The sequence below is a fragment of the Pocillopora damicornis genome, chromosome 7 (assembly GCF_964200805.1).
Source record: "Pocillopora damicornis chromosome 7, jaPocDami1.2, whole genome shotgun sequence".
Lineage (NCBI taxonomy): Eukaryota > Metazoa > Cnidaria > Anthozoa > Scleractinia > Pocilloporidae > Pocillopora > Pocillopora damicornis.
In genome coordinates this window covers 819,097-844,793 of record NC_142676.1, presented here as the reverse complement: position 1 = coordinate 844,793, position 25,697 = coordinate 819,097, and the positions used below count along the sequence as shown (strand labels likewise).

The window sequence follows — 25,697 nt, the reverse complement described above, 5'->3', positions numbered from 1 at the left end:
CACCGCTGGGAGTTTTTGTTTTATTCCTGATCATGTCCTGGTTGACAAGAAGGCTTTCTTCTCACTTAGTTTAATATCACGAAATTATCACCGATGAAAACGACATATTCATTTCGACAGCAAAGTTATCATCAAATGTTATGTACGTATTGACTGAGTGGGAGGGCCAGACGGTCAAAATCCTTGCTTATTCAGAAGGTTATTCATTATGGACAGCAAAATAAAATGACAGAGGTGCAATAAAATGAACGGCTGTGGCAGCAGTAGGATAGGTCGAGACACTCTAATTGTTCCATAGAAGTACCCAGGAGGATATGTAAAAATATGTCATAAGCAAGGTTGATAAAAGTAGATTTTCCACTTCCTGAAACACCACATACTGCAAAATGTACTACGACGTTTCTCCAATCGTCAAGTCTGCCTGATACGTATTCGTATGCAGCCTTGACTTCGTCTTTTGACAGGAATAATTGATGAAAAAACAAGCTTAAAACGGCAGAAATCGCCAGAAATCACAGCGGACTGACAAGATGTGAGTAAGTTTCACTGATTTTACGTGTAAAATGTTCATATTTCGAAATATTTTTCGTTGTAAATCGACCATATTTCTTTCCCAATAGTATTCTTAGTAACGTGATCAAATTCTCAACGACTCCTCGTAACTTTAATATAACACCGAGTCACACAACACGTGACTCTTTCATGAATTAATCGTTTGCTTTTCCTGCGGCGCTCGTGATCTCCCCCAGAGACTTCGAACATTTGGACAGCAGCCAAACACGTTATCAGTGGCACATCAACTTGTTCATCCTATCGAGTTTTGTGATCTCAAAGTATTATCGCTTTGTTTTAAACATGGCTGGGTTTACTGGCTGGGAGATGATCAACGCTGAAGAGCTTAAGGATTACGTGGAGGAAAATGGAGTTTCCAGAGTTGAAGAATACGTATCAAGCAGACTTGACGATTGGAGAAACGTCGTAGTACATTTTGCAGTATGTGGTGTTTCAGGAGCTGGAAAATCTACTTTTATCAATCGCATACGAGGGTAAGTACATCAATGCACTAGGATCGAGGACGTGCGGAGCACATAACAGTAAAGAACGAGTCACTTTTGTTAAATTAGAGCTTACATAGTACATATTTTTACAGATCCCCAAGTACTTTAATGCAACAGTTAGAGCGCCTCGACCTATCCTACTGCTGCCACAGCTGTTCATTTTATTGCGCCTCAGTCATTTTATTTTATTGTCCATATTGAATAACCTTCTGAATAAGCGAAGATTTTGACCGTTTTGCCCTCCCATTCAGTCAATACATGCATAACATTTGATAATAACTTTACTGTCGAAATGAATATGTCGTTTTCATCGGTGTTAATGACGTGATATTGAACTAAATGAGAAGGAAGCCTTCTAGTCCACCAGGACATGATCAGGAATAAAACACAAACTGCCAGCGGTGCCTGATCAAGCATAATAACAATTAACAATATTTCAACTTTAGTTCCTTTGTTGTTCAGTTCCTTCGTTGTTTCTGACAGAAAGCAAGACATTGATCCTGGTGCAGCAAAGGTTGGTGTTGTTGAGTGCACGAGGGAGCCGAAATGCTATGATCATCCCAGCAACCCTAATATTAAGTTTTGGGACTTACCTGGGATGACAAATCCAATCTACAATGGTGATCTGGAGCAGTACTGTAAAAATGTGCCATTGGATAAGTACCATACCTTCCTGATCTTCGCCAAAGATCGATTCACCGCTGACGACTTGAAACTTGTTGAGATGATTCGATCAACTGGTAAGAAGTTTTTCTTCATTCGCGCAAGAATTGATCAAGATGTTGAAAATGCGCGAAGAAGCAGACTGCATTTATTTGATAAAGATGCCACACTGGATGAGATACGAAATGATCTTTCGCAAAATTTGATTAAAAGAGGCCTGCTCAAAGATGAAAGGGAAATTTTTTTAGTAAGCAGCCATTTTCCTGCTGAGTATCAATTTGGTGAGCTGACCCATGCAATTTTAGCAGTATTGCCGGAACAACAACGAGAGAGTCTCATTCTGACCATTGATAATGCCTTAATTATGTCAAAAAATACCCTGAAGGGAAAGGTTGAAGTTCTTCAAAAGCGCATGAAGTATGTTGCTACCGCATCCGCTGTGGCTGCAACTGTTCCACTTCCTGGGGCATCCGTTGCAGCCGATATCGCGTTGATTAAAAGAGAAATCGATTTTTACAAAAGCCAGCTTGGTTTCCCGGACGAAGGGTCAAATAGTTTTTCATTGCTGAGTTTCAACACCCAGTCTGAAATAAAGGCATTGAGTTCAACGCTGGGCACTGCCATGCGAATTGGCGGGCTTGTTGCAGCCTACTCTACCGAGAGTGTCGTCGAAGAATTCGCTCGCTACATTCCGTTTATTGGCATAGCTATAGCCAGTTCCTTGTCGTACGGCGCAACATACTATTTTCTTTGGAAATGGCTGGGACAACTGGAAGAAATCGCACTTAAAGTGTTGGAAGAAACATTGAGTAACGTTTCATCCCATTAACTTTGATGTACGATCTGTACCATGGGTTTCTTTTCTATGCACCAATAACAAGCCGAAGACTGGAAATCGACCAATTTTGAGTGCACTCATCTTAGTGTTGTTATTGTTTATGTAAGAAGAAACATTTTCCTCACAGATATTCAGTAGTAACTCAATATTAGAGTTTAAAGGGTGCAGAATACTTAATGTCCTGGTCTTTTTACAAATCCTTTTCATCAAGATTGCACTCTGCAAAACGCAATGTTTGACTATTTTTGCTCAAAAACCAACCTGTGCTTTGTCGTGAATCGATTACGGACATACTGATCTTTGAAAATAGAAGTGATCTGTGCAGCTATGAACACTACTTAAGCAGTAGTCAAATCAAAGACTTTATTTAACTTCATATTTGTTGATGGCAAAATTGATAATATCTCTGAAGAAAATAACTCCACACAATAATTAAAGGACATCAATAGGTGAAATAAATAGATGGATACATAAAATTGAATAGGATAAAAATTAAATAATATAGATAAAAATATACATTTAAGTACAGGTAATTTCAGAATTTAACATTGGTCACAAAAAGAACAGCATTCATTATCCAGCTGAACAGTTTTTAGTGCTATTTTAAAGGCAGCAAGAGAAGTAGACACAGGCATTACCTGGCAGTAAGTTCCATAGTTTGCTTGCATGATATGAAAATGAATGAAGACCATAATTTGTTGTATTTACATGTGGGTTAGCCTTGTAAACTGATGCTGATTTGGCGCTTTGTCAAAAGATCGGAAATATAGCTAGGTGCAGTATTATTTATTGCTAGGAAAAGCAATAAGAGCATATTATTTATTTGGCATGCTTTCAGGCTAGGCTGATTAATTTCTTGTAATAATTTTTCATACAAATTATTTAAGTCATTAAAAACAAAACAATGGATGGATTTATTGAGTTTCTCAATTATATCAGCACTTTGCTTGCCACAGTGGAACCAGACAGTGGAACAGTAGGTTAAATGTAGGAGAAAATCAGCCAGATACTGCCTCTTCTTGGTATGAGTAGGGATGAGTTGTTTAAAACATTTCAGAACTTGCAACCTGTGGCTCACCTTTCTTACTGTCTCCTTAACATGAACATTGAAATTAAGATCTTTATCAATAATGACACCAAGAAGTTGCATAGTATTAGCAATATCAATGACAGTGCCTTTAAGTGAAACAGAGATCATCAGTGTCAGTTCTGAACCACATAGAGAGACATTTGCTTGGATTAGTTGTCATACCATCAGACTGAAACCAATCAAGTCACTTTGCAGGGAGGTCTGAATTGTACTTGGGTTTAATCCAAGGACAAAAAGTTGAGTGTTGTCAGCATACGAATTGATATTAGAGTTGGCCAGCAAGAGAAGTGAATCACTGAGGAAGATATTAAATAATAAGGGTACAAGAACAGACCCTTAAGGCATGCCCTAATGAAGAGATAGCCAACTGTAGTAAGAATCTGGAATCGATTTTTTAGTAGCTTGCTAGAAATTTTACTGTGTTCTCTGATAGGCCATATGCTTTGAGCTTGGATAACAATATGTTATGAGGAAGGCAGTCAAATGCCTTCAAGAGATCAATGCCTACCATGGCTGCATGCTCCTTACTGTCCAAAGTAGTCTTTAATTCCTCAAGTAGATGTAGTAACACAGTCTGAAAGCTACAATGCTTGCGATACACAAATAAATAAGGTGAGAATTTATACTGAAAATAGTCACAAAGTTGTATGGAGAGAATACTCTTGAAAACATTGTTAAAAATAAGGCCTGAAAATAATTCGGGCCTGTGTGGAATATAAACCCACAACCTCTGCAATACCGGTGCAGTGCTCTACCAACTGAGCTAACTAACCAACTGGGAGCTGGTCAGTATGTTAGTCCCAAATAAACCTGTGAAGTGATGAATAACTGACCATGTATAGAAAAATTAATTTCATAATAGATGAAAATTGTATATGTGAACTTCAGATAAAGGAAAGAATATGGATGTAATCTTCACAGTTACAAACACTACTTATGAGGTAGCAAAGATAAGGTCTCTCTACTGGTCTCTGTCAAAATTGCACAGTCACAGAGGTTTGCTTTCAGCAATGAACCACTAGACTTGCTAGACTTGATAACCAGTTGCTATCTAGGAAATGAGACCGCACTCCACTCCCATGGGGACTTCTTGCTAATGGGAATGCAGATCAGACTAGAGAAAGCAAAAGAAATCACCACAGTGGTAAATGGTCTGCACTACACAAACAAGTGAGCCACAGCATTTGAAAACTGGATAAATTTTTTGCTAAAACTTAAAACAAAATGGTAAATCAGCAGGTTGATTAAACAAGCCATGTGTAAGACATTCTCCTATTTACATTTTCCCTACTTTTGTTTCCTTCTGCATATTTTCATGAACGTATCAATGTTTGTTTTGCATTCATGTATGCGGTGTGGCAGCAATTGTTTTTTAGGTCTTCCTTTGAAATTTTTTTACAGCACTTTGGGGCGCAGCTGGCCAAAACAGATCCCCTAGCGTATGCCCTACATTTGACCGCCGAATGGTGAAAATCTAGCCTGATAAACCTAGTGAACTAAGCAAAAGAAATTTGAGTTAGGGTATTGGCTTGGTTTGTGATGAACAGTTTCAAAATGTCCTGCCCTCTCTGCTCGACAGTATTCCTGCTTCTCATTCAAGTGACCAACAAACACCTATGCATAGAAATGAATTACAGTCATCCAGAATCCTGGCCATTTCTACAAAAAAAGATCATCTGTCTTAAATTCATTGTCAAAATTAGTAATTTTGCCTTCAGTGTTGCATGTCCCACTAATAGCCTTTATGATGAAAGTGTAGTGCCCGCTAATCTTCCAGAATACTTGTCGTGTGGTGCTTTTCATACAGTAATGTTAGTTTGTTGGCTGAAATAAAAATACAGACAAGCTTTGCATCCTGGAGTGAGATCTTTGAACAGCTCCTTGCCTTGAGAAGATGCCAAGCCTCTCTGGAATTCCTGTAACCAACAATAAAAAAGATTAAAATGCATTTAGAGATTGTAAACAATGGCCAGGATGGCATTCTGCACTGACCCAATTTAGAGCTGAAAGAAACTTACAGCTAAGTCCACCAACAGCAGCTGGGATGATTCATAAGCCTCTGGTCTACCCTTGCAATAACACTCATGGATTTCCTTGCCTTTGAGAGAGCATCTTCAAAACAACATGGCAAATAAAACATATCTGAGTGAATCTTAGTGTAAGTATCCTCATAGTCTTTTGTGGTGGGAAAGTATGATATTTATTAACTAGTTTAAGATAATCATTTGATGAACAATGCTGTGCCATCTCGTTTAAGAATGAGAATTTTCTCAGCTGTTGACTGCTGCTCTTCATCAGGGCTACAGTTTTAATGTATGATGCTGCCTTGTGGTTGGTAAATTTCATCTGCAATAAGTTTGTTCAGTTTTCTTTCTAGATTTCACTGATTATTACAAACAAGGGTTAATATCAGCATGGTTTGGATGAATCAATAAGTAGGACAGTTTAAGATCTGATAACAAGCCTTGCAGCCAGATGAAAAATAAAAACAGAGACCTGATCCTAAAACAAGCTCCAGGCTTTTTTCCCAAGGTGGTGATTGCAGTAAATTCCAGTCAAAAGAGGCCAGCTGATGTATTATTCTGGAATATTGACCTAATATTGAATATGAGTAACAAAATAAGTTATTAATTAGAGGATCTTCTGGAAAACTAAGCCATACCGTGTAACTGTTTGTAGTGTTTACTGTGGGGCAGTAGATTGTTGGATTGCAGTCTCAGTACATTGTAATGCCAGTTGAAGTGGAATTCTTGTAAAAAGTGATTTCACATCAAATGACACTAGTTTATAGTTGTAGACAACAACTATTGTCTTTAGTAGTTTGTAGTAGTCTGTAGAGAACAACTATTCACTTGACTCTGATGATGACTTCTGCTCAGGCTGGTGAAACATCAGTTACAGTCCTTCAACAGGACTACACTCACCCAGACAATCAAACTACACCATTACATGTTACCCCCGGGTTAAAACCATTTACTGTAGTTAATATTGTGAAGGTAAGGTCCCAAAACATCCAATTTAGAGAATGATGCCAATAAATGATTTGAATTAATTTTAAAGTTTCACTTTTTGCAACATAGAAATTTACTTAAATTCATAAATGTTGAATGGCCTGACAGATTAGTGTTCACAAACTAAGTGTAAAGGCCCTGTCAAAAGCACTCAACATTTCAATGCAACATCTTGCAACACTGTTGGATCGTGTTGTGACATGTTGTGAAGGCGCTAGCCAAACGCACAGAACATCTCACAACATCAAAATATATTTCAACAAAAATTTGACCATTTTCAAACTTGATCCAACACCATCCAACATCTTGCAAGGTGTTGCTACAGGGTAGAAAAACATATGCAACACATTGCCCTCAACATTGCCCTCATCATCAGAAAGATGTTGCATTGAAGTGTTGCGTGCGTTTGGCCGGGCTTTAGACAACTCGACGGAATAGATTGTGACTATTGTAACCAATCAGATTGCATTATTTGCGATAAGAGGCTAGTGGATTTAACATCAACAAATATCATTTCATTTTTTAGCAGGTAAAGTGCTTACACTAGGTTCTGCGTGACCTCCTGGAGTATCTAAATGACCTGGATCTTCATAAACTTGATGGCTTCTTCTAATAAAAATTAACTTACTGTCACTTGTTTCCACGACAGAACCAACACCCAATGCATCAGAAAAACATGCATGTTCGTTGGCGTATTCACGTTTGCCATAGTCTCTTAAAAACCGCCAGTGCTTGTCGTTCATGTTTGTACAAACATAATCTCTATAACAAGTCTGTCCTAACAGAAGAGACACTGAATCTCCGGCTTCGTTCCTTACGCCATGAAGACGAAATTTGGAGCCGTTGAAAAGGAAGGGATTTTTCTCCTTAAGATCAGTCCACGTCTTTTCGATGCTGGCTTCAAATTGGTCATTAGTCGTCATCCTGTCATAGTGATGGGACAAAGAAATTGCCAAGTCTTCTTCTTTCGCACCGCCATTCCAACAGAGTCTGTCGTGATTTCCACTGTTAAAAATCTCTATGAAATGTCCTTCATCTTTACATTTCTCCACAAATGCCTTAAGCTCCATTTCAAGTATTTCTCTTTACGAAATATATAAAATTCTGAGCTCAGGTAAGGATAGAAGAAGGCTTTGATCTAAACGAGATCTGTTCACGAGCCTCCATTTTGAACAAGCAGAACAGCAGTAAGGCAAGAACATTGATTGGTCAATTTTGGTAAAGAAAACCAATTAAAATAGCTCCTTCGCTCGTTCATGAAATCCAGCGGTTACACTCAAAACTACCATGACAACAGTGGCGCGCGTAACAAAATCACAGAGAAGCAGCCATAGTACATTGGAGAAGGTGGTTGTGTCAAATTTTCTGCAAAAAACATGGACGCAGAGGGTCTTCATATGAATATAGACTATGTAGGAAGCAGTGGCATTATTCTAAGTACAGAGCAGAAGGCAGCTCTACAATCTTCGTTGGTTATTTTGAAAAGTAATTACAAGTTTCGTGTAGTGAAATTTTGGGGAAAGATCTTTGGAGTCAAAAGTGACTACTTCATTGTACAGGGAGTCGGTAAAGATGAGCTGAAGGAAAGAAAAACGCTCTACAGGTATCCAAAATAACTTATCGTGGGTAAAAATTATTTTAGTTTTGAAGTCGACATGTCTTAAAAAGTGCATAGTTGTGAACTGATCTTTAAAATTGAGATTTATTGCATACTCAATGTATGTCCTTACTGTCCTTGTGCCAGCTAGCATACACGGAAACAGAAGAAGTATATTCCGTTGGCTTAATTCTAACAGCTGAAAATTTTTGTTCGGCCACTGTAAACAATATTTAGCATTCTCACACGTTTAATTGTTATTTAGTCAACCTCTTTTAAGTTGAAAACTTCACAATTTACTAATGGACACCAAAATAGCCAGGCTATTGAGGATGCACACTTGCGATTCATCCTGGATTAACGATAAATAACTGTGTTACTTATGGTGTTTTCCACAGTCTGGACTGTGTACACTGGGGCTTACTGCCAGTGGTGACAGAAAGCATGAGACATAACTGCTCATTTGTAAAAGGACGCTTCACAGGAGATCCATCATATGAATATGAACACACAGAGACAAAGAAAGCAGAAGGTGCAGATGGTGAAAAATTGGATGGAGCAGAGGAGGAAAACATTGTAAGTTAAGGTTTTATGATGAACAGAAAATTTAATAGGGTACAAACCTTCAAATTTTGTTGATGTTGGAGTGTCATTTTTTTCCTAGGGCTTGAAACACAGTTAAGTGCTAGTTTAAGAAAATGTTCCACATTACATTTAATAAGTAGTGGGAAGGGCCAAGAATGAATCCAGTAAGGCCAAGAAGGCTTATTCTCATGCATGAAAAGGAATAATAATAATGCCTAATAATCATGCCCACCTTTATGAAAGGGGTTAATGGAACCAGAATGTGCTGTGGTTGTACAGTCAGGCTTCTTAGCTTGTGTGCAAAATGTTACTTTGTGTTGAGGATATTTTTAATATGTTATTCTGTCAATTTTTTAGATTATGATTAAAGAAGAGGACAGGCTGGCAACAACTATTGAAGCTATTGATTATGATGTCAGAATAGTACCCAGGGGAGCTTACTATCGAACAGCTCTTGGCACAGTTGAACCAAACAGAAGCTTTGAAGGTGAGAAGAAGGAGTAAACCACTTGGATACAATTAAATGCTACTTTACTGTTTAAGCTCAAATGCGTCATAATACCTCCTGCAACAATGGTTTTGTGCATGGAAGCCTTTAGACAATTCTTTGTGTCATTGTGGTATAATTGCTGTTACTGTCTTTGCAAGTATATTAGGTTCTCAGTTAGATGAGCAAATGGAGTTCTAGGTAGTCTTTATTGCTTTCCTAGTGAAGGACCTTCACACATCATTTTCTTTGCTTAAGTGTTAATACATATTAATAAGAATTTTTAGGGGACACAAGTCAATTAACTCTTGAAAAGAAGTTTTATAAATTGGAGACTGTGTATGTTTGGCAAGTCTGGATACATGAAACTCTTCTTTTGACTTGGATTTAAATCAAAGATGCCTCAGGGTCATAAGGCCTTCCTTTAGTATTGGATTGCTTGTTAGTTTTAAAGATGGCACCTTTTTCTTGACAGTCAGAGCGTGGTTGAGGTACTCAATATAATCATTTGATAAATGGTACTTTTATTTTAAAAAAGGGTGGAGACCCATTCTTTTTTCTCTTCTTTTGAAAGTAAGGATAACTGATTAAATATCCTAATTTTTCTAAATATGAATTGACCCAGGTTTGTCGGTGGCAGATTCAGGCAAGCTCTCCAGTTACTTCCATTTCCGAGAGCCATTTCTACTCACCCAGAAGACTCTTCTTCAAAAGGTTTGAATCAATATTTATAACAATGACATTAACACCTGAATGACAAATAACTTTTTTTGTGGGTGCTTTTTAATGTAGCAAAGTAAAATTTGTGAAAGCATTGATTAATTGTAATTAATTTGCACATGATCACTTACAGTGAAGCTTGTTCATACATTCTTACATGGAAAGAAATCAGAGGTCAATTATTCAAATATTGATATCATTAGTTTTTTCAATAATTCACCTGTCTATTAAAGTGAGGTTGATTTTTTTCTTATAGGCTGAATTGGATAAAGCTATTGACTTCCTTGATCCAATTGATACTGATGTACCAAAAGGAGGTAAGTCTTAACTCTGGAGTAACCCCGGCTTGTAATTTTCAGGACCTTCTAATGGCTGCCCTTTTTTATTATATTCCCTTTTATATCAGTTGATTGATTAGTATCAAAATCAATCAAGTATTATCTATTTTTGTTGACTTTTGAAATTATTGACATGTTACACATGGTCTGGTACAGTTTTTTAGGAAAAAAAGACCTTCTGGAAACTTGGATATACACAACTTTCTCTGAACTGCTTACTCTGAAAATGACCAGAATTATTTGCCTTTTCTATTTAATACTTATATTAGTGTTGGTTTGTGTCCTCTCCAGGCTCATGGAGTATCCAGTTTGAGCGTGGGAGTGGCTTGGTTACCCTGCGCAGCCTACATTGGTTAGGCTTTGCTTTCTATCATGTACCAGGCACACGAAAGTATGGATCAGTGTATGTTGGTGTTGGCACCAAAAATCTGGATCTTCCTTTTATGCTGTGAAGTAACAACTTCATGCACAAGTTTTATGTATTATAGTGTATTTAATGATATTCACACACAAATAGTAAGAACAACTTGAGTACAGTTGTAATATTATTGTATTCATCAACACTTTGTGCTTTTTGAAACCAGTAAATATTTTTTGCAATCATTGAGGCAAAAAAAGAAGAAGGCATCTTTACATGTTGTGCCATCATTTTTATTTGAGTCATCTAAAAGCTTTTCAGGTATTTCAGTCATGCAGAACCCATACAAAAAAAAATTAAAATGAATTTGTTGTTATTTGAATGACATTTTACCAAATAAACATACTATTATCCTTACATTGTTTGCAAAGATTGATGAAATCACTGCTTATAAGTGAGTCTGTTGTCATTTAAAAAACATAATAAACATAGTATTCTGCTTCCATTTTTTCTTGGAGAATATTTCCATGAGGCAAAAAAATAGGGCAGCAGGTCTTTCTGAGGACTTCTCTTTTACCACCAGAGTAAGACTGGGCTTGTCAATTGTGAAAAACATGATTCTGATAAGACATCGTATTCAGCTGGATGCTGATCCCAAAGTGATCAGTGACTCAAGTTTGTGATTGACTTGTGACTTTATTCCTGAGCCTGCATCTGGCTTTCCAGCTCTCTTATCAGTATTGGTGACAGTTTAGGAAGAACCCCTGCAAATAAAACATATTTCATGCTGTTATTTTACAATCATCATTTGATAATAAACATTACCTTCAATCATTTGAAATGCAAGTTACACATAAAAACGTTGTCTTCCTTGAAAGGAGTTCATAAAATCTGTATTTGAAAGCAATTTTACAGCCAGGGTTCTATGAAATAAATCCTTTGATTGGCACCAAGAGGATTCTCATTTCAAATTCAGGGGTGAGGCCAGTTTTTCAAGGGGGCACTCAAGTTAGGAAAGTCATCTATCTAATGACCTTTTCCAAAATGTTCACCCATATTTTTGTAGAGTGTACAACATGCAATATCTGCAGTTAATGAATAACCATATACCAAGCTGATACTAATGTTTTTAATACCCAACACAGGGCATTTGTGCCAGTAGCTATTTTTCCAAACCTAATGAAAAGTCAAGTTCTAAACTGGCGAGTATAACAGTGCAAATATGGACTTATCTGGTTCAAACATTATTTTTCAGTGGAAATAGGAATAGGGAAGGGGAATTTTTTTGAGGGGGGGGGGGTGCCTATTGAATAGGGGTACTGATTTACAGGTTGGTGCTAATTCCAGGATTTATAGTGCAAGATATACGTATTTGGCTGTATGATTTACAAAGGAGCATACAAAATTGTTATTGATTTTCTGTGTTTAGGATGGCCATGAAAGATCTCAATGACATTTAACAATTATTCCATGAGCACATGTTGGATATAAAAATGTAAATATCCAACAAGGTGCATAGCACTAAGTTGGCTATAGCCCATCTTGCATCCAACACTATTGAATGTGTAGATGGAATAATTGTTTTATTCAATTCTGCACCTTACATTAATGCTATGGGAGCTTAATGAATTTGTTCTAACACTAAAATTTAGAAACATGGGTGAATTTGTTTCTGTTTAAGTGATTCCATACATCGGAAGTTTTCTAAGGTTTTCCTGATCAGTTTCATCAACTGTCCAAATTTGAGCGTGACTGACATTTTCAATGATTCAGAATCACCATGAGGTGTGCTATATTTCCACTCTAATTTGAAGTGTAAAATTGTTATAAGTCTCTCTCACCTTTATCAGTCAATCTGTAATTAATTGCTTGATCAAAGCGTCCATTTTTAGCTCAAAAGAAAGAAAAAACGGGTGGTTTTGGGCTGGTGCCCTCGGTAAGCGTTCTTTATGATGTCACGCGATACTCCCACTAAGAGTAGCTTTTATTTAGTAGAAGCGTTTCTAAGAAAACTCTTTGAACTGAACATATTATTTTCACTCTATCGCCCGATTGGGACTAGCAGTAAGCAGTTAAAACATAACGGTTGACGAAGAGAACACATCGTGGCAAAAGTGATAACACTTTGTGCATTTCACAACATGAAATCTTTGTATGGAAGTAGATGGTTAATGGCCTTGTAAACGACGTCAAATTTTATATCAATCTTTTTTTTTTTTTTACATAGACTAACGAGTTAGGGGATTTTAAAAAATAAACGTACCCACCAATAGTGATGTTGAAACACGAAGTTTCAGTCTGGATGTAGCCCCGCACGAAATTTTTTAAAATAACTGATTGTATTAGAATGTTTTTGGTGTTGACAGGTATTATAGTGAGAAACTGAGAGAAAGATTATTGAAAGCATCCCTTGAAATGAAATGTATTTGTTATTTCAATGTGACAGTCAAAGTGTCATTATGAAAACAATTCAACCCTAACTGAATTCCAACTATTTTCAGTGTACATTTTGAAGCAAATGAATGGTTGCTTGTCGTTGAATTATGTGTTTAAAATTACGTGATGGTGCCTTTAATTGGCTCTCGTCATAATATGAGATCGTGTACAAAATTCGGTTGTTTTTCGATCATTACGTTCATGTTGACAGCAACTTCTGAGAAAAACTGAAATTTAGGATGTCGTGAGTTTTTCCCTAAATAAGAAGACGAACGAATTTTTAGAAATGAAATCACGTATTTCACTTTTTAAAATGGATATGTCACGCTAATCATACGGCCAGCATATCTCAACAAACCGAAATTCCACTTTTAATAAGAAGTTCTGAGGTCGAAATGTTCTGTTCTTTGTATTATTTTTGTTTTGTTTGTTCCTGTGAAAAAGATGGTTGTTTCAGTTTGCTTGATTGTTGCCTGTAGTCAAACTGTTACTCGACTCTTTAAGGGTTTTGTTTAAAAGCGTCCAATCTCGATCTGATAAAAAATAAGCTTTGTGTTTTGAATCCAATTGAAAATGAAAATAAGGTTCCCGAACAGTCTTCTTTTAAAAAAGCACCATTGTATTTAAGACTTCTGTGACGTAATTTGTCCGTCTCAATTTATGAGCGTTTTACATGCAGCCCATCAAGTCGTCGAATTACAACTCTGAATACTTTTGCTTGTCTCCTCGCGAAATAAGCCCTTTAAATCCCAATATTTGATTTGAATTCCCCTTTCTAGCTGTTACAAAATCCTTGTAAATCACGAATCAAGAATTTGGTGTCTTCTCAAGAGGACATCGTTAGGCTGATGAAAGTATTTCTTCTCGTCACGTTTTTGCCAGGTAATGTATTGGTATTACCAAGAGAATTTACATGGCAATCGTTTCTGAGGATCGGAGTTGTTTGTTATCACTTTGTGCATGGCAAAACAGGGGAAACAAAAACATGGGGTGGGGTTGGGTTGTAACTGTAACAGCTTACGAAAAGTTTCAACATTCCACGTTTCTTCCTTCGAGCAAGAAATTTAAATTTCCATTTTCTGGAAATTTTACCCGCGTTATTCAGTTTTCGTAGTGATCAAACCACGTCCCATTGAATTCTCAGGTTAATTAAGGCCTGGGTCACCCTGTCTTTAACCCATATTTTCACAAAATTGAGAATAACTTAGCTATTTTGCGAGGGATTTTTCTCATACTTGGCAGAAATGTGTATCACTACCACCTCTCTCGGACTGAATTGTGGCAGCATAATATGATACTCTCAACAGCCAAAAACAGTTAATTTAGGCGCCAAATTGGTCGGTTGCTTTCTTGAGCAAATCCCCACCACTAAACACATGGCAAATCAACATGATGCAGTTATCGCTATGAATATTTGAGACGTTTTTCATTGTTTTCCCACTTGGAATGGCTGCCAAAAAAAAGAGAGATGTGCTAGGCAGATTAAATCAAGTTTTGTCTCTGCGAAGCTGCTTCCTCTATCATGGTTTTCGCCCGAAAAAATCTTAGCCTTTACCTGGTTCCAACCGCTATCAACGAAAGTAATCCCACAGGTTCCTATTTATTTGGAAAAAAGACAAATTAAAACTGTTTAAGAGGTGGGAATTTTGAAAACTCGCAGTCACGTAATTCAACTGTCCGCCATTCTGACACGCGAGTCACGCGAGTGTTCAGAAGCAATAATTTACCAAATACTAATTGGAGCAATCTCAGAAGTAACACAGGCAAACTTTGTATACTTTTGATGATATTTATTTCTTTTTCTCGTTTTCTGAGGTCGATTGTATCTCTGTAAATCCAAGGTTAGATCGCCTTTGACAGTTCTAATAAAACACAATTGCAAATTTGGGCGGTAAGAATGGAGAACGTTTGTAATTTTATCCCAAGTAGTATCATATAACGAGACTGAATTACAATTTTGGCGCAAAACTTGAAAGTTATCGCACTGATTCCTTGAAACTCTTCAAGGTTTTGTTCCCTAACAACGGTACTACTCGATAACGAGCTAAGTGTATTCGTGTGAAACGAAAATGTCTGTCATTTTTAATTGTGGATTTGCAAGAGTTGCTGTAAAGGAGAGCTTTCGTAAGGTTGGAAGTGCTTCGGTTGAAACTAACCCTAGTGAAAAGTGGAAGAACTATCTTGCAGCGTTCGAGGGTGACAGTCAGGAAGTCTTTGCGGTCGAACGTTCCACCTACGTCAAGAAATCCAAAGCAATTTACAGCTCTTTCCGAAAGATGAACTCAAAAGCCAGGGCCCAGTACCAAGACACGTTTTCAATGGTAAACTGGAAAGCTCTTAATACAGCGCAGAAGAAACAGCACACACTGTCAAATTGTGGAGGTTGTCAAGTGCACTATTATGCCATCAATAATTTTTTCCCTAGTGGAGAAGCTTTCAAAACCCGAAAACTTTTAAAAGAGGCCCTTATTGAAAGTGGGGTGAAGACACAAAGTAAAGTGAAACCAACGCAAAAAGCCATTAAAACTGCTGTAAAACACATTTATTCAAAAGTGAATAGCCACTTTGAGAAAATACTTTAAATAAGCTTTGCTGAAGCACAAACAAAAGTGAAGGAACTTCAGCTCCAAAAAAAGAAAGACGCAATTGAGAAAAAGCGGCAGCGTCGAGGGAGAGCACACCAAGAAAAAAATAAAATCCAATGCTTATGTCTAGTCCATCTGGAGGAGGAGTAATGTTTCTAGTTACCTACTTTACAGTAATTTGCATGCCAAACAATGAGATCAACAATCTTCACCTTTACTTGTGTTGCAATCTAGCATTTATTTAAGCACACTCTCTATAATATATTTGCCTTCATTTTCCAGTTTAAAAGGAATGCAAGTACCAAATAATCCACTGTAAGCTTAATCAATTATACTGAACTTCTTCAAACCAATGGAGAGAATATAATACTGGGAGAAGGATCCTATGGTCAATGCCTTCTGAGACAGTACACATGATTTGATATAAAGGTTGTGGAAAAACAGTCACTGATACAGGACACCACAGAGATAATGAAGGAGGCTCACATTATGCAGGCACTCGCACATAAAAATATCCCAACCATAATAGGTGTGCAGCTTCAAAAGCAGCCCATTCCCTTAATAATGGAGTTTAAAGGGGAAGACAATACATCTGTAACAATAAGCAAACTATTGTCTTGTCAGAAAAACAGTGCAACAATACAGAATGTGCAAAGCTCACTCATAACAAATGGTTAATTATTTCACATGATTTGACAGAAGCCCTTTCACATATTCACACAAAAGGCTTTCTTCACTGTGATTTGAAGGCTAATAATTTTCTTGTGAGTAACAAACATGGTTACATCATCGATTTTGGAAAAGCATGTGAAAGCTCCTTTCCTCCTGCAAATAATGAAGCCAGTGATATTTTTTCCCTTGGTAAAATTCTGTTCAAAGTAGGTGTTAAGCAAAACATTCGACTTTTGGTTTCCATGGCCCAAGAATGTTTGGATGCCAGTCCTGTAAGAAGACCAACAACAACAGGCATTATGGCAACACTGGCTTCCATAATATCTCACTGAATACTATAAGCTTAAGCAGGGGTTTCACGGGCCTGACACTGGGCAAATTGACTGGCTGGGAACATAATTTTTCCTGCATGTTGTTACTGACATAAATCAGAATCAAAACATATTTTGCCTGCTTCCTTGTACATTTCCCATCACCTCAAAATCTTAATGAAACCTCTGCTTAAGAAAGTAATAATTAACACTCTAATCAGGTAAAGTGACCCTAGCCATGTCACGGCAGGAGTCTTTTTATTGGGCTTTGCAAGGTTAAAATTACAATGTATGTGCATGTCTTTAGCAAGTTTACATGTGCTCTTGGTCTAAACTAATTTTGTACTTCTGCTTTACGAATTGTGAATGAATGTTAGAGGGACATTTTTAATAATGCACAGATAAGGTGCTCTAGGGTCCATCAGGTACAAATTACTTCATAGGTCATACTCATGTCTATAATTTTACATCGCTGCTAGATAACATACATGTACTGATTTATTTCCCAATTCCTGCCAATTATTGATCTATGAAATTGAATTTAGGCAAGCAACTGGCAGATCAAACTTAAAATTATAAACCAGAGTTTTAACCAGTTAGGCCACCATAGCCTTCTAACAGGAATATTGACTTGGAAGAGCAACGAAAAAAAGCAAGAAATACAATTTTAAAATTTTCCTCTCTGACTTTGTAACAAGGGCAACCTATCCTGCTCTTAAGATGGCACATCTTTTATGAGTAGGGCTGAGAAGATGACACATCTTATACCAGTTTGTGTTTGCTCTTGTCACAAAAAAAACAGTGCCCCACTTGAGGCAACAGTAAGCACTGGTAATTAATCATGTCTTATCAACAAAGAGAGAAGGCTATGGTCAGAATCATATGCATGTATCAGAACTTTTGTGATGCATTTGAATTAAAAGATACTCCACTGGTGTAGTGGGTAGAATATTTACATTCAAATAGACACATATATCAATTACAAGTCCATCATAGACAATTATTGTTGCAATTATTACCGGTCAAAACTTAAAAACCAAACTGTTGACTATAATTAAAACTGATATAACATGATTTAAAAACCAAAAAAATGCCTCATAAATAACACCATTAACATGCTTGTAATAAATTAGTTGTGTGGAATAACTGGAAGGACCTCTTCAAGAAAACAAATAGGGATAACAGTAAATAAAGCTGGTTTTAATCAAGTAGATTCCCTTTGGAATCTGCAAGGGCTGGCTGGTTTTCTGTGTGAGTAATTAAAATTATTATTATTATATATTTATAGCAATTCAGTAAGGGACCTCGGAATAAACTAACACACATTAGTACAGCTTTTTTTCCTCTCAGTTTTCAAGGGACAATTTATGACAAGACAATCTGCATCTTACATGTCAACAATTAAACTTACCTAACAACTGCTTTGGGGGATTACGTTTGTCAGTAAATTCATCTGCTTCTTGGAGAAATTGTTTCCAAAGCATTCAAAAGCCTAAATTTTGATAAACACTATAAGTTTACACATCATGATGTGATAGAAGATTTATCAAGCTAAATTTAATTTCAAAATTGAATGGTATATCCACAATGAAACTTTTTTCTAGTATGCATTTGTTACAAAACATAGTACTTTTTTCTATGCAAAAGTTACAAACATTGTAAACGCTATTGAGCTCTAGAAATGAGCGCTATGTTATAAATTCATGTTGCATTGTATTTGCAGTGAAGTCAATGAACATGTTGAGAGCGGTGTTTAGAAGTCTTCGTATGTTCAAAAGGGTTCTCTTTGGCTTTAAGATAGCGATATCATGCCATTTTTTGAGGAAAGGAAGATAGCAAAGAAAATGTTATTACCTTCTTTTGATGACTTCCTCTAGATTGTCGGATTCACCAGCGAAGATGGGAAAAACCAATGCAAAGCCGACACTTCAAAATGGCGGATGCCGTTCACGAACTACGCGATCTTGATTCCAAGTAACTATGGTTACTCGCGCAGTCCACGCGAATTCCGCGAACCTTGTTGGGGGAGCACTGGAGGCGAAAATCATTTTTGACCCAGGCCTTAATTAACCTGAGTTTGTCTTTCGCTCCATCACGACAATTGAAAGTGAAGGGAACTGTTACATTTCTATCCGTAAAAAACACATGACTCGCCGGTGTAAAACTTGATTCTTTTGTTCAGTAAGTTTCCTAGTTCTATTATGTTCCCTAGTTTCTATTTTATATATGAACATTTTCTGGTTGTAGTTGCAGGAGAGCGAGAATTATAATGCCGAAATTCTTAAACTTGAACTTGAAGATCTTGAAATACTACAAATTGTGCAGTGCAAAAGCTGGAGCCAGTAATAAACATGAAAGAACACGTTTTATAATAAAGTCATTACAATCGTATCAGGAAACGCTTTCGGTGAGAAACTGAAATTATGGTATGAAAATAAGCCCATGCAAATAAGGAAAAATGCCTTTTTTAGACAAAACTAAGTCTTTTATTTTCCGACATCGACATTATAAAATGGTGATAACGCGAGAAGAAGCTGTATTGAATCTGTGACTGGTGGATTTATTGTTGACTGGTCCGAGTTACAATTCAGAGGAAGCAGCTCTCCGACCGGAGTTTTATTTCAAGGCATTCAGTTCTTGGTAAGTAATAACTAGGAAACTGATTCAGTATTGATCGTTTCATGTTGTCCTTCAGAAGAATTTAAAAATAGTTGTAATAGGAGTTTCCAGTGAGGTTTTGAGCTACTGTAAAAATTTAAAAAAATGATGACAAAATATTAAAAAAGGCTTCGAGCTTTCGACGATCCACGGCATGATCAGGAAGTTTAAGGCTCCACTGGATACTTATATACCATATCATTTCACATTACGTTTCTATGTGAGAGCACCGATCGTAAGTAGACGAGTAGAATTTGACCGAATTAATTATTCACACTACACGTGATAACTGTAATTATAACATTATAATTAAATTAATAGTTTTATTTTGTATCCCTCCATCCTTATGATTTTTGTCAGTTCTGCTTTAACGATGCTGCCTCTCTTTGCAGTAATCGGATTTTTCAAATTTTCAACAGCAGTTTCTACCCCCACGTTATTATCTTGACTCATCAGACTAACGCTAGCCTTGCTGTAGGCCAATTTTATGGAAAAGTTGATATCTGTTCCAAAAACGTACTCACTATACTTTGTCATACTTTTACTCTTAGTTTTATACTTGATAAGAAGCACATTGAAACATGGCAGAAAAAAAATCTGACCTGCTAGAGCAACGAAAGCAAGACCTCGTCAATACGAAACTCGATGGCGAAGCAAGGGAAGAAATGTTCGCTTACAAAAATCATGGCGAAGCGTACAACGAGGCCGGTGATACTAAAAGAGCGATAGATAACTTCATACACAGTTTAAGGATTGCCCAACAAGAAAACGACAGAGCTTACGAAGGCAAAGTGTCCCGCGATCTTGGAAATGCTTATTGGAAACTCAAAGATTATAAAAAAGCCGTAGAACATTTAAACAAATGCCTTATCATCTGCAAAGAGTTAAGCGATAGAGCTGGAGAGAAAAATGCAAACCGCGATCTTGGCCACTGTTATATGCGCATGGCTAATTATAAAGAAGCCATAGCGCACTTTAACAAATTCCTAATTATTTCAGAAGAACTTGGAGACAGAGATGGAGAGACATGTGTACACCGCTGCCTTAGCCGTTGTTATTCTACCTTAAGCGACTATAAACAAGCCGTAGAACACTTGATCAAATGCCTTATTATTTGCAAAGAAATTGGAGACAGAGATGGAGAGGGATTTACAAACTATGGCCTTGGAAAATGCTACGAAGCGCTCAGTGATTATAAACAAGCCGTAGAACACTTTAACAAATGCCTCATCATCTGCAAAGAGTTAAACGATAGAGCTGGAGAGAAAAATGCAAACCGCGTTCTTGGCCACTGTTATCTGCGCATGGCTAATTATAAAGAAGCCATAGCGCACTTTAACAAATTCCTTATTATTTCAGAAGAACTTGGAGACAGAGATGGAGAGACATGTGTACACCGCTGCCTTAGCCATTGTTATTTTACCTTAAGCGACCATAAACAAGCCGTGGAACACTTGATCAAATGCCTTATTATTTGCAAAGAAATTGGAGACAGAGATGGAGAGGGATTTACAAACCACGGCCTTGGAAAATGCTATCAAGCACTCAGTGATTATAAACAAGCCGTAGAACATTTTAACAAATGCCTTATCATCTGCAAAGAGTTAAACGATAGAGCTGGAGAGAAAAATGCAAACCGCGATCTTGGCCACTGTTATATGCGTACGGCTAATTATAAAGAAGCCATAGCGCACTTTAACAAATTCCTTATTATTTCAGAAGAACTTGGAGACAGAGATGGAGAGACATGTGTACACAACTGCCTTAGCCGTTGTTATTCTACCTTAAGCGACCATAAACAAGCCGTGGAACACTTGATCAAATGCCTTATTATTTGCAAAGAAATTGGAGACAGAGATAGAGAGGGAATTACAAACCACAGCCTTGGAAAATGCTATCAAGCACTCGGTGATTATAAACAAGCCGTAGAACATTTTAACAAATGCCTTATCATCTGCAAAGAGTTAAGCGATAGAGCTGGAGAGGAAAGTGCAAACCACAACCTTGGCCTTTGCTATCAAGCACTCAGTGATCATAAACAAGCCGTGAAACACTTTAACGAGTACCTTATTATCTCGAAAGAACTAGGAGACCGATATGGAGAGAAAAGTGCAAACCGCCACCTTGGCGATTGCTATCAAGCACTCAGAGATTACGAACAAGCTGTAAAACACTTAAACAAATGCCTTATTATCTCTAAGGAACTAGGAGACCGAGATGGAGAGCAACTTTTAAACCAAAACATTGGCCAATGCTATTATGAACTCAAAGATTACAAACAAGCCATAGAGAGGGCGGAGCAAAGTCTGATCACTGCCAGAAACACTGGGAATAGAGTTGGGGAAGGAAGAGCTAAATTGCTCCTTGGCGATATTTATCTATCTTTAGAAGATTGTGAAAAAGCAGTGGAGTGCTACATGCAACAACTTGACATCGCCAAAGACGCACGGGACCTTGATTGTGAACTAGACGCTTACGACAGCCTTGGGGTCGTTTATAACAGGCTTGGTAAGTTCAGCACAGCCAAAACGTACTATGACGAAGAATTTGCTATTGCTAAAGAATTCCAGAATAGGAAAGCGGAGGCAAGGTCCTATCTCGGTTTTTGCTCGGCTTATCTAAAGCTAGGAAATTTTATGAAAGCCATCGAATTATTTGGCCAATTTCTGAACATTTATAAAGAAGAGGAGGTAGGAGGGCCAGAAGGATGTGTCTACCACCAGTTGGGTGATGCGTATAGGCGACTCAAGAATTTCAAGGAAGCCACTAACTACTGTATGAAAAGTCTTGCCCTTGCAAAAGAAAAAGGAAACAAAGTTTGCGAGTGGACGTCGTATCATATCCTTGGCCATACTATGGAAGACTTAGGTTTCCTACATGAAGCTCTGGATCATCAGCGGTCCGCTGTAAAGATCATAAATGATGTGAGGGACATTATCAAGGTTGAAGATGCTCACAAAATATGCTTCCGAAATGCTCGACAGTGTGTGTATGATTCCCTGTGCAGAACTTTGCTAAAACTTTCAAACTTTGGCGAGGCTTTGTGTGTTCTTGATCAAGGAAGAGCACAAGTCTTACAAGATAACATGAAACAAAAATATCAGATGGAATTTCCTCCGCCAAGGACATTAGAGCCTGACGTAGCACCTTTGGTTTCCACACAAACAATTTTCATTTCACTTGTAAAAGAGACGATTAATATATGGCTGGTCAGTAACGGGAACGATGTTCAGTTTCGACAAAAGGGAGCAAATCACGATTACAAGTTCGGCAATGATCCCTGTCCCTGTTGTTTAAAATGTTTGAAAAAAACAGCTTTCAAAGAAAATGAGTTTGGTGCTCGAGTTATCTGCGAGGATCGTTCTATGGATGCATTTTGGCCGGATCTGTGGGAGCAAGACGAAGACTCTTGTCATGAAATGTCAGCGTTACTGTCCAAGGACAGCTTTCGTCTGGATGTGCCTAGAGAGGAATCGCCACTGGACAAAGAAACTCGTCACGAAATGTTGAAGTCACCACAAAGTCAGAGGAATTCCTTGCGGCTGTTGTATGATGCTGTTATTGGTCCCATCGCGTACGAGTTGAAAGGTGATGAATTACTCATTATTCCCGATGGTCTACTAGGTCTGATTCCCTTTGCTGCCTTCGTCGACAAAGATTCCAAGTACCTCAGTGAATCGTTTAAGATTCGCATTGCTCCGTCACTGACCACTTTGAAACTAATCAACGATTGTCCTGAAAACTACCATTGTAAGAGTGGGGCGCTGCTTGTGGGTAATCCATGTTTCGAGGAGATAACAGATCTCCTTGGAATACCTCGGTTTCAGCCATTGCCTCACGCGGAAAAGGAAGTGCAAATGATCGGAGAAATTATCAATGTCACACCACTCGTCGGAAAGGACGCGACTAAAGACGAAGTATTGAAACGCATTGCTTCTGTCGCTTTGGTCCACATCGCAACGCACGGACTCGCGGAGACAGGTGACATTGTTTTGGCCCCAAATCCTTCAAGGAAGTACCGGAAACCAGAGAAGGAAGACTACATGCTAAAAATGTCAGATATCAAAGCTCTGAAGCTCCGAGCAAGACTTGTCGTGCTCAGCCGTTGTCACAGTGGTCGAGGGAAAGTTTCTGCCGAAGGCGTGGTCAGTATTGCATGGGCTCTCTTAGCTTCTGGTGTCCGCTCGGTTCTGGCGACACTCTGGGCAATTGGTGACGAGGCTACAATGGAGTTCATGAAAACATTCTATAAACATCTCAGGGATGGCGACAATGCTAGTACGGCTCTCAATAAAGCTATGAAATGCCTAAGAGAATCTGAGAAGTTTAGTGCTCCAAAGAACTGGGCTCCATTTGTGATTATTGGTGACGACGTTACGCTTGAATTTGAAGAAGAGAACGAACAATGCTGAAGAAATGAGAACAGTGTTCGTCACTTGATCATTTACACATGGATTGACTTTTCTATGTAGACAAGTTCAAGGCGCTGGTTTAGAGCGCAATTTGCGATCCTTGTACAATTTTATTCTGTGATTTTTTTCAAACAAGTATGTCGTGAAAATCCCTAGTATCAAGATGAGCTTTTAGTACCTGAACATTTTAATTTTCGAGTTGAACACCAGTGATTGCGTAGCAAAAAGGTGAACATTGATACAACTAGTTGATGTAGCTTCAAAAAAAAAAGTAGTAGTAGTAGCGAAAAAACGGCGCTCAAAAGGAAACCTTTCGCTACCTTTTGCTTGTTGTAAATGAGGATAAAAATATTTTGGTCAAATGTTTCTTGCGCATCATAATTAAGTTCCCTCGTAGTTCGAGTTTGCATGAATGTACGATAATGAGTTTGAAACAAAGGAAAATAAACAATTTTGTAAAAGAAAAAACTGCCATTAAGTTGTTCTGATGGGAAATTCTCAGCTAAAAATCTCAAATGGTCATGCAGTGTTTCTGAAAAAAATAAAGAACTAATTCACGGAAACTGTTAAAAATTGAAGGATAACTAAAACAAGTAAACTGCGATGGCATAAAATTTAATGGATCTCTTGGTTAAAAGGAATTAAACGAGAGATGATCCAGCTTGTAAATCCTGCCTTGAGTGTCTGAGTTCTCAGTTTCTCGTCGATGTAAATCTTTTCCATCCTTAGCTTAGCCCTTTACGACAAATAGAAACTTAAATGTAAAACTCACCCAACCACAAGAAACCGGAATATTTTATTATGCTTAAAATAAAAAATTTTTTGCAAAGTCATACAAGCTACGGCTACTGTACAAATTCTACAAAAGATGGTTATTGTCTCCTTCGAAGTAGAAGAAGAATTCCAAACAGGAGGGCAAGTCCTGTCATTGCATAAATATCCCAGTCATCGCCAATAAATTTGGTAAACTTTGACAAGTTCAATGATCCGTAATTCTAAAAAACAATCGATAGAAAGGGAAAACTATGGAAAGAGACGTTCATTTGAAGATCTGAATGATTAGTCTGGGCCAGTCGATCACGATCTCTTCGTAATAATGGTTGGCTGTGCCAGGCTCTCTTGGTCAGAGGAGACAAGCAATGTAGCAGGGGAATAACGCTTGACGGTTGCCATGGGAAACAAAAGCGGAAACTTGAGTCCACTTTAACTATCCTATTTTTCCTCTCGACATTCCGTCCACTTTCCGCCCGTTTTAGGGCTATTCTGTGATCTTTTGAACGATGTGTATAAACACCTCTAGTACATTTTACATCTTTCAATTCTGTTTAATCTATTTTTAAAAGTATCTGGGAGAAGCTTAGCGAAAGCTATCAATGCCGGTAACTTTGTAGAAAATATTTCTCTACGTGGAAAAGCGAAATTCTGAAAACAGATGTGGGAGGTGAATTTAAAGCTTTTAGGAGCAATTTCCTCTGATACCTCTTGAATCCATTCCCAAGTAAAAAACACGCCTAGCTTCAACAGAGCTAGTGAGACTGGGGCCTGGGCATCAGGGCTGGTCTGAGCTGCCATGTCGCTAAACCTTTTGGCAAGATGAATGTCCTGACGGAAAAAATTCTCACTCAAGTTATTGATATTTTACAAATAATTTAGACCCTTTAGTTACATACCTTTTCAATCTTTAAATTTCCAGTAGTGAGTAACATAAAGTGGTCTGAATTTCATTGTATGGTGGGTTTAAATTAACCTCAGAGAGAGCATAAATTTTAACAAACTGGAAGCTTATTGGCTCAAGTTTTGAAGATTTAGGTTCAAACCCAAACTTGTAAAGTTACAGGAATTTTGGATGCTTCTCATGAACTTCAGCTCTATGCTTAA

General features: G+C 37.7%; 5 protein-coding genes and 1 long non-coding RNA gene across 17 annotated transcripts; 3 read left to right on the top strand and 3 right to left on the bottom strand.

Annotated features, from left to right (window-relative positions):
- The first annotated feature begins 693 nt into the window (after nucleotides 1-693).
- Nucleotides 694-3,472, top strand: LOC149041943 (interferon-inducible GTPase 5-like). Its single transcript, XM_089211730.1, has 2 exons — nucleotides 694-1,046; nucleotides 1,542-3,472. Exons 1-2 carry the CDS (start codon nucleotides 856-858, stop codon nucleotides 2,548-2,550), a joined length of 1,200 nt encoding a protein of 399 aa, XP_089067856.1. The 5' UTR covers nucleotides 694-855; the 3' UTR covers nucleotides 2,551-3,472.
- Nucleotides 2,908-7,867, bottom strand: LOC149041942 (uridine diphosphate glucose pyrophosphatase NUDT22-like). Of its 7 annotated transcripts, none has more exons than XR_016188250.1 (4): nucleotides 7,203-7,866; nucleotides 6,146-6,244; nucleotides 5,668-5,761; nucleotides 2,908-5,565 (listed from the first exon to the last, which is right to left on the bottom strand). XR_016188250.1 is itself a non-coding variant. In XM_089211732.1 (4 exons), the coding sequence occupies exons 1-3, from the start codon at nucleotides 7,728-7,730 to the stop codon at nucleotides 5,670-5,672; spliced, it is 633 nt and encodes a 210-aa protein (XP_089067858.1). In that variant the 5' UTR covers nucleotides 7,731-7,867; the 3' UTR covers nucleotides 2,908-5,565; nucleotides 5,668-5,669. The 7 variants fall into 7 exon arrangements, 3 of the variants coding, with proteins under 3 accessions (XP_089067858.1, XP_089067857.1, XP_089067859.1); XM_089211732.1 differs by having other exon boundaries at nucleotides 7,289-7,867; XM_089211733.1 differs by having other exon boundaries at nucleotides 5,439-5,565; nucleotides 5,642-5,761; nucleotides 7,289-7,860.
- On the top strand, nucleotides 7,824-11,162 carry LOC113681416 (radial spoke head protein 9 homolog). The gene is made up of 6 exons (XM_027198504.2): nucleotides 7,824-8,263; nucleotides 8,656-8,833; nucleotides 9,200-9,329; nucleotides 9,955-10,043; nucleotides 10,306-10,366; nucleotides 10,679-11,162. The coding sequence occupies exons 1-6, from the start codon at nucleotides 8,037-8,039 to the stop codon at nucleotides 10,837-10,839; spliced, it is 846 nt and encodes a 281-aa protein (XP_027054305.1). The 5' UTR covers nucleotides 7,824-8,036; the 3' UTR covers nucleotides 10,840-11,162.
- A 3,159-nt stretch (nucleotides 11,163-14,321) lies between these two features.
- Nucleotides 14,322-18,823, bottom strand: LOC149041941 (uncharacterized). 6 transcript variants are annotated; one of them, XR_016188242.1, is made up of 4 exons: nucleotides 18,604-18,823; nucleotides 18,161-18,241; nucleotides 15,338-15,414; nucleotides 14,596-14,777 (listed from the first exon to the last, which is right to left on the bottom strand). It is a non-coding gene; the product is annotated as an uncharacterized LOC149041941 (long non-coding RNA). The 6 variants fall into 6 exon arrangements; XR_016188241.1 differs by lacking the exon at nucleotides 14,596-14,777 and adding an exon at nucleotides 14,921-15,043; XR_016188245.1 differs by lacking the exon at nucleotides 15,338-15,414 and having other exon boundaries at nucleotides 14,322-15,043.
- A 2,506-nt stretch (nucleotides 18,824-21,329) lies between these two features.
- LOC149041940 (tetratricopeptide repeat protein 28-like) lies at nucleotides 21,330-24,332 on the top strand. Its single transcript, XM_089211729.1, has one exon. It carries the CDS (start codon nucleotides 21,825-21,827, stop codon nucleotides 23,817-23,819), a length of 1,995 nt encoding a protein of 664 aa, XP_089067855.1. The 5' UTR covers nucleotides 21,330-21,824; the 3' UTR covers nucleotides 23,820-24,332.
- Nucleotides 24,333-24,596: 264 nt separating this feature from the next.
- On the bottom strand, nucleotides 24,597-25,418 carry LOC149041939 (protein sel-1 homolog 1-like). Its single transcript, XM_089211728.1, has 2 exons — nucleotides 25,299-25,418; nucleotides 24,597-24,814 (listed from the first exon to the last, which is right to left on the bottom strand). Exons 1-2 carry the CDS (start codon nucleotides 25,389-25,391, stop codon nucleotides 24,692-24,694), a joined length of 216 nt encoding a protein of 71 aa, XP_089067854.1. The 5' UTR covers nucleotides 25,392-25,418; the 3' UTR covers nucleotides 24,597-24,691.
- Nucleotides 25,419-25,697: the final 279 nt, after the last annotated feature.

Excerpts from the sequence above, each read along its gene's own strand:
- LOC149041942 (XM_089211731.1), bottom strand. The coding sequence starts at position 7,730 with ATGGAGCTTAAGGCATTTGTGGAGAAATGTAAAGATGAAGGACATTTC. Across the intron at positions 6,245-7,288 it reads TGTCGTGGAAACAAGTGACA|GTCAATATTCCAGAATAATA; the intron begins GTAAGTTAATTT and ends ATTCAATATTAG. Across the intron at positions 5,566-6,145 it reads GGAGCTTGTTTTAGGATCAG|GAATTCCAGAGAGGCTTGGC; the intron begins GTCTCTGTTTTT and ends TGTTGGTTACAG.
- LOC149041940 (XM_089211729.1), top strand. The coding sequence starts at position 21,825 with ATGCAACAACTTGACATCGCCAAAGACGCACGGGACCTTGATTGTGAA.
- LOC149041943 (XM_089211730.1), top strand. The coding sequence starts at position 856 with ATGGCTGGGTTTACTGGCTGGGAGATGATCAACGCTGAAGAGCTTAAG. Across the intron at positions 1,047-1,541 it reads TTTATCAATCGCATACGAGG|AAAGCAAGACATTGATCCTG; the intron begins GTAAGTACATCA and ends TGTTTCTGACAG.
- LOC113681416 (XM_027198504.2), top strand. The coding sequence starts at position 8,037 with ATGGACGCAGAGGGTCTTCATATGAATATAGACTATGTAGGAAGCAGT. Across the intron at positions 9,330-9,954 it reads ACCAAACAGAAGCTTTGAAG|GTTTGTCGGTGGCAGATTCA; the intron begins GTGAGAAGAAGG and ends GAATTGACCCAG. Across the intron at positions 10,367-10,678 it reads TACTGATGTACCAAAAGGAG|GCTCATGGAGTATCCAGTTT; the intron begins GTAAGTCTTAAC and ends TGTCCTCTCCAG.
- LOC149041939 (XM_089211728.1), bottom strand. The coding sequence starts at position 25,391 with ATGGCAGCTCAGACCAGCCCTGATGCCCAGGCCCCAGTCTCACTAGCT. Across the intron at positions 24,815-25,298 it reads CTTGGGAATGGATTCAAGAG|AATTACGGATCATTGAACTT; the intron begins GTATCAGAGGAA and ends ATTGTTTTTTAG.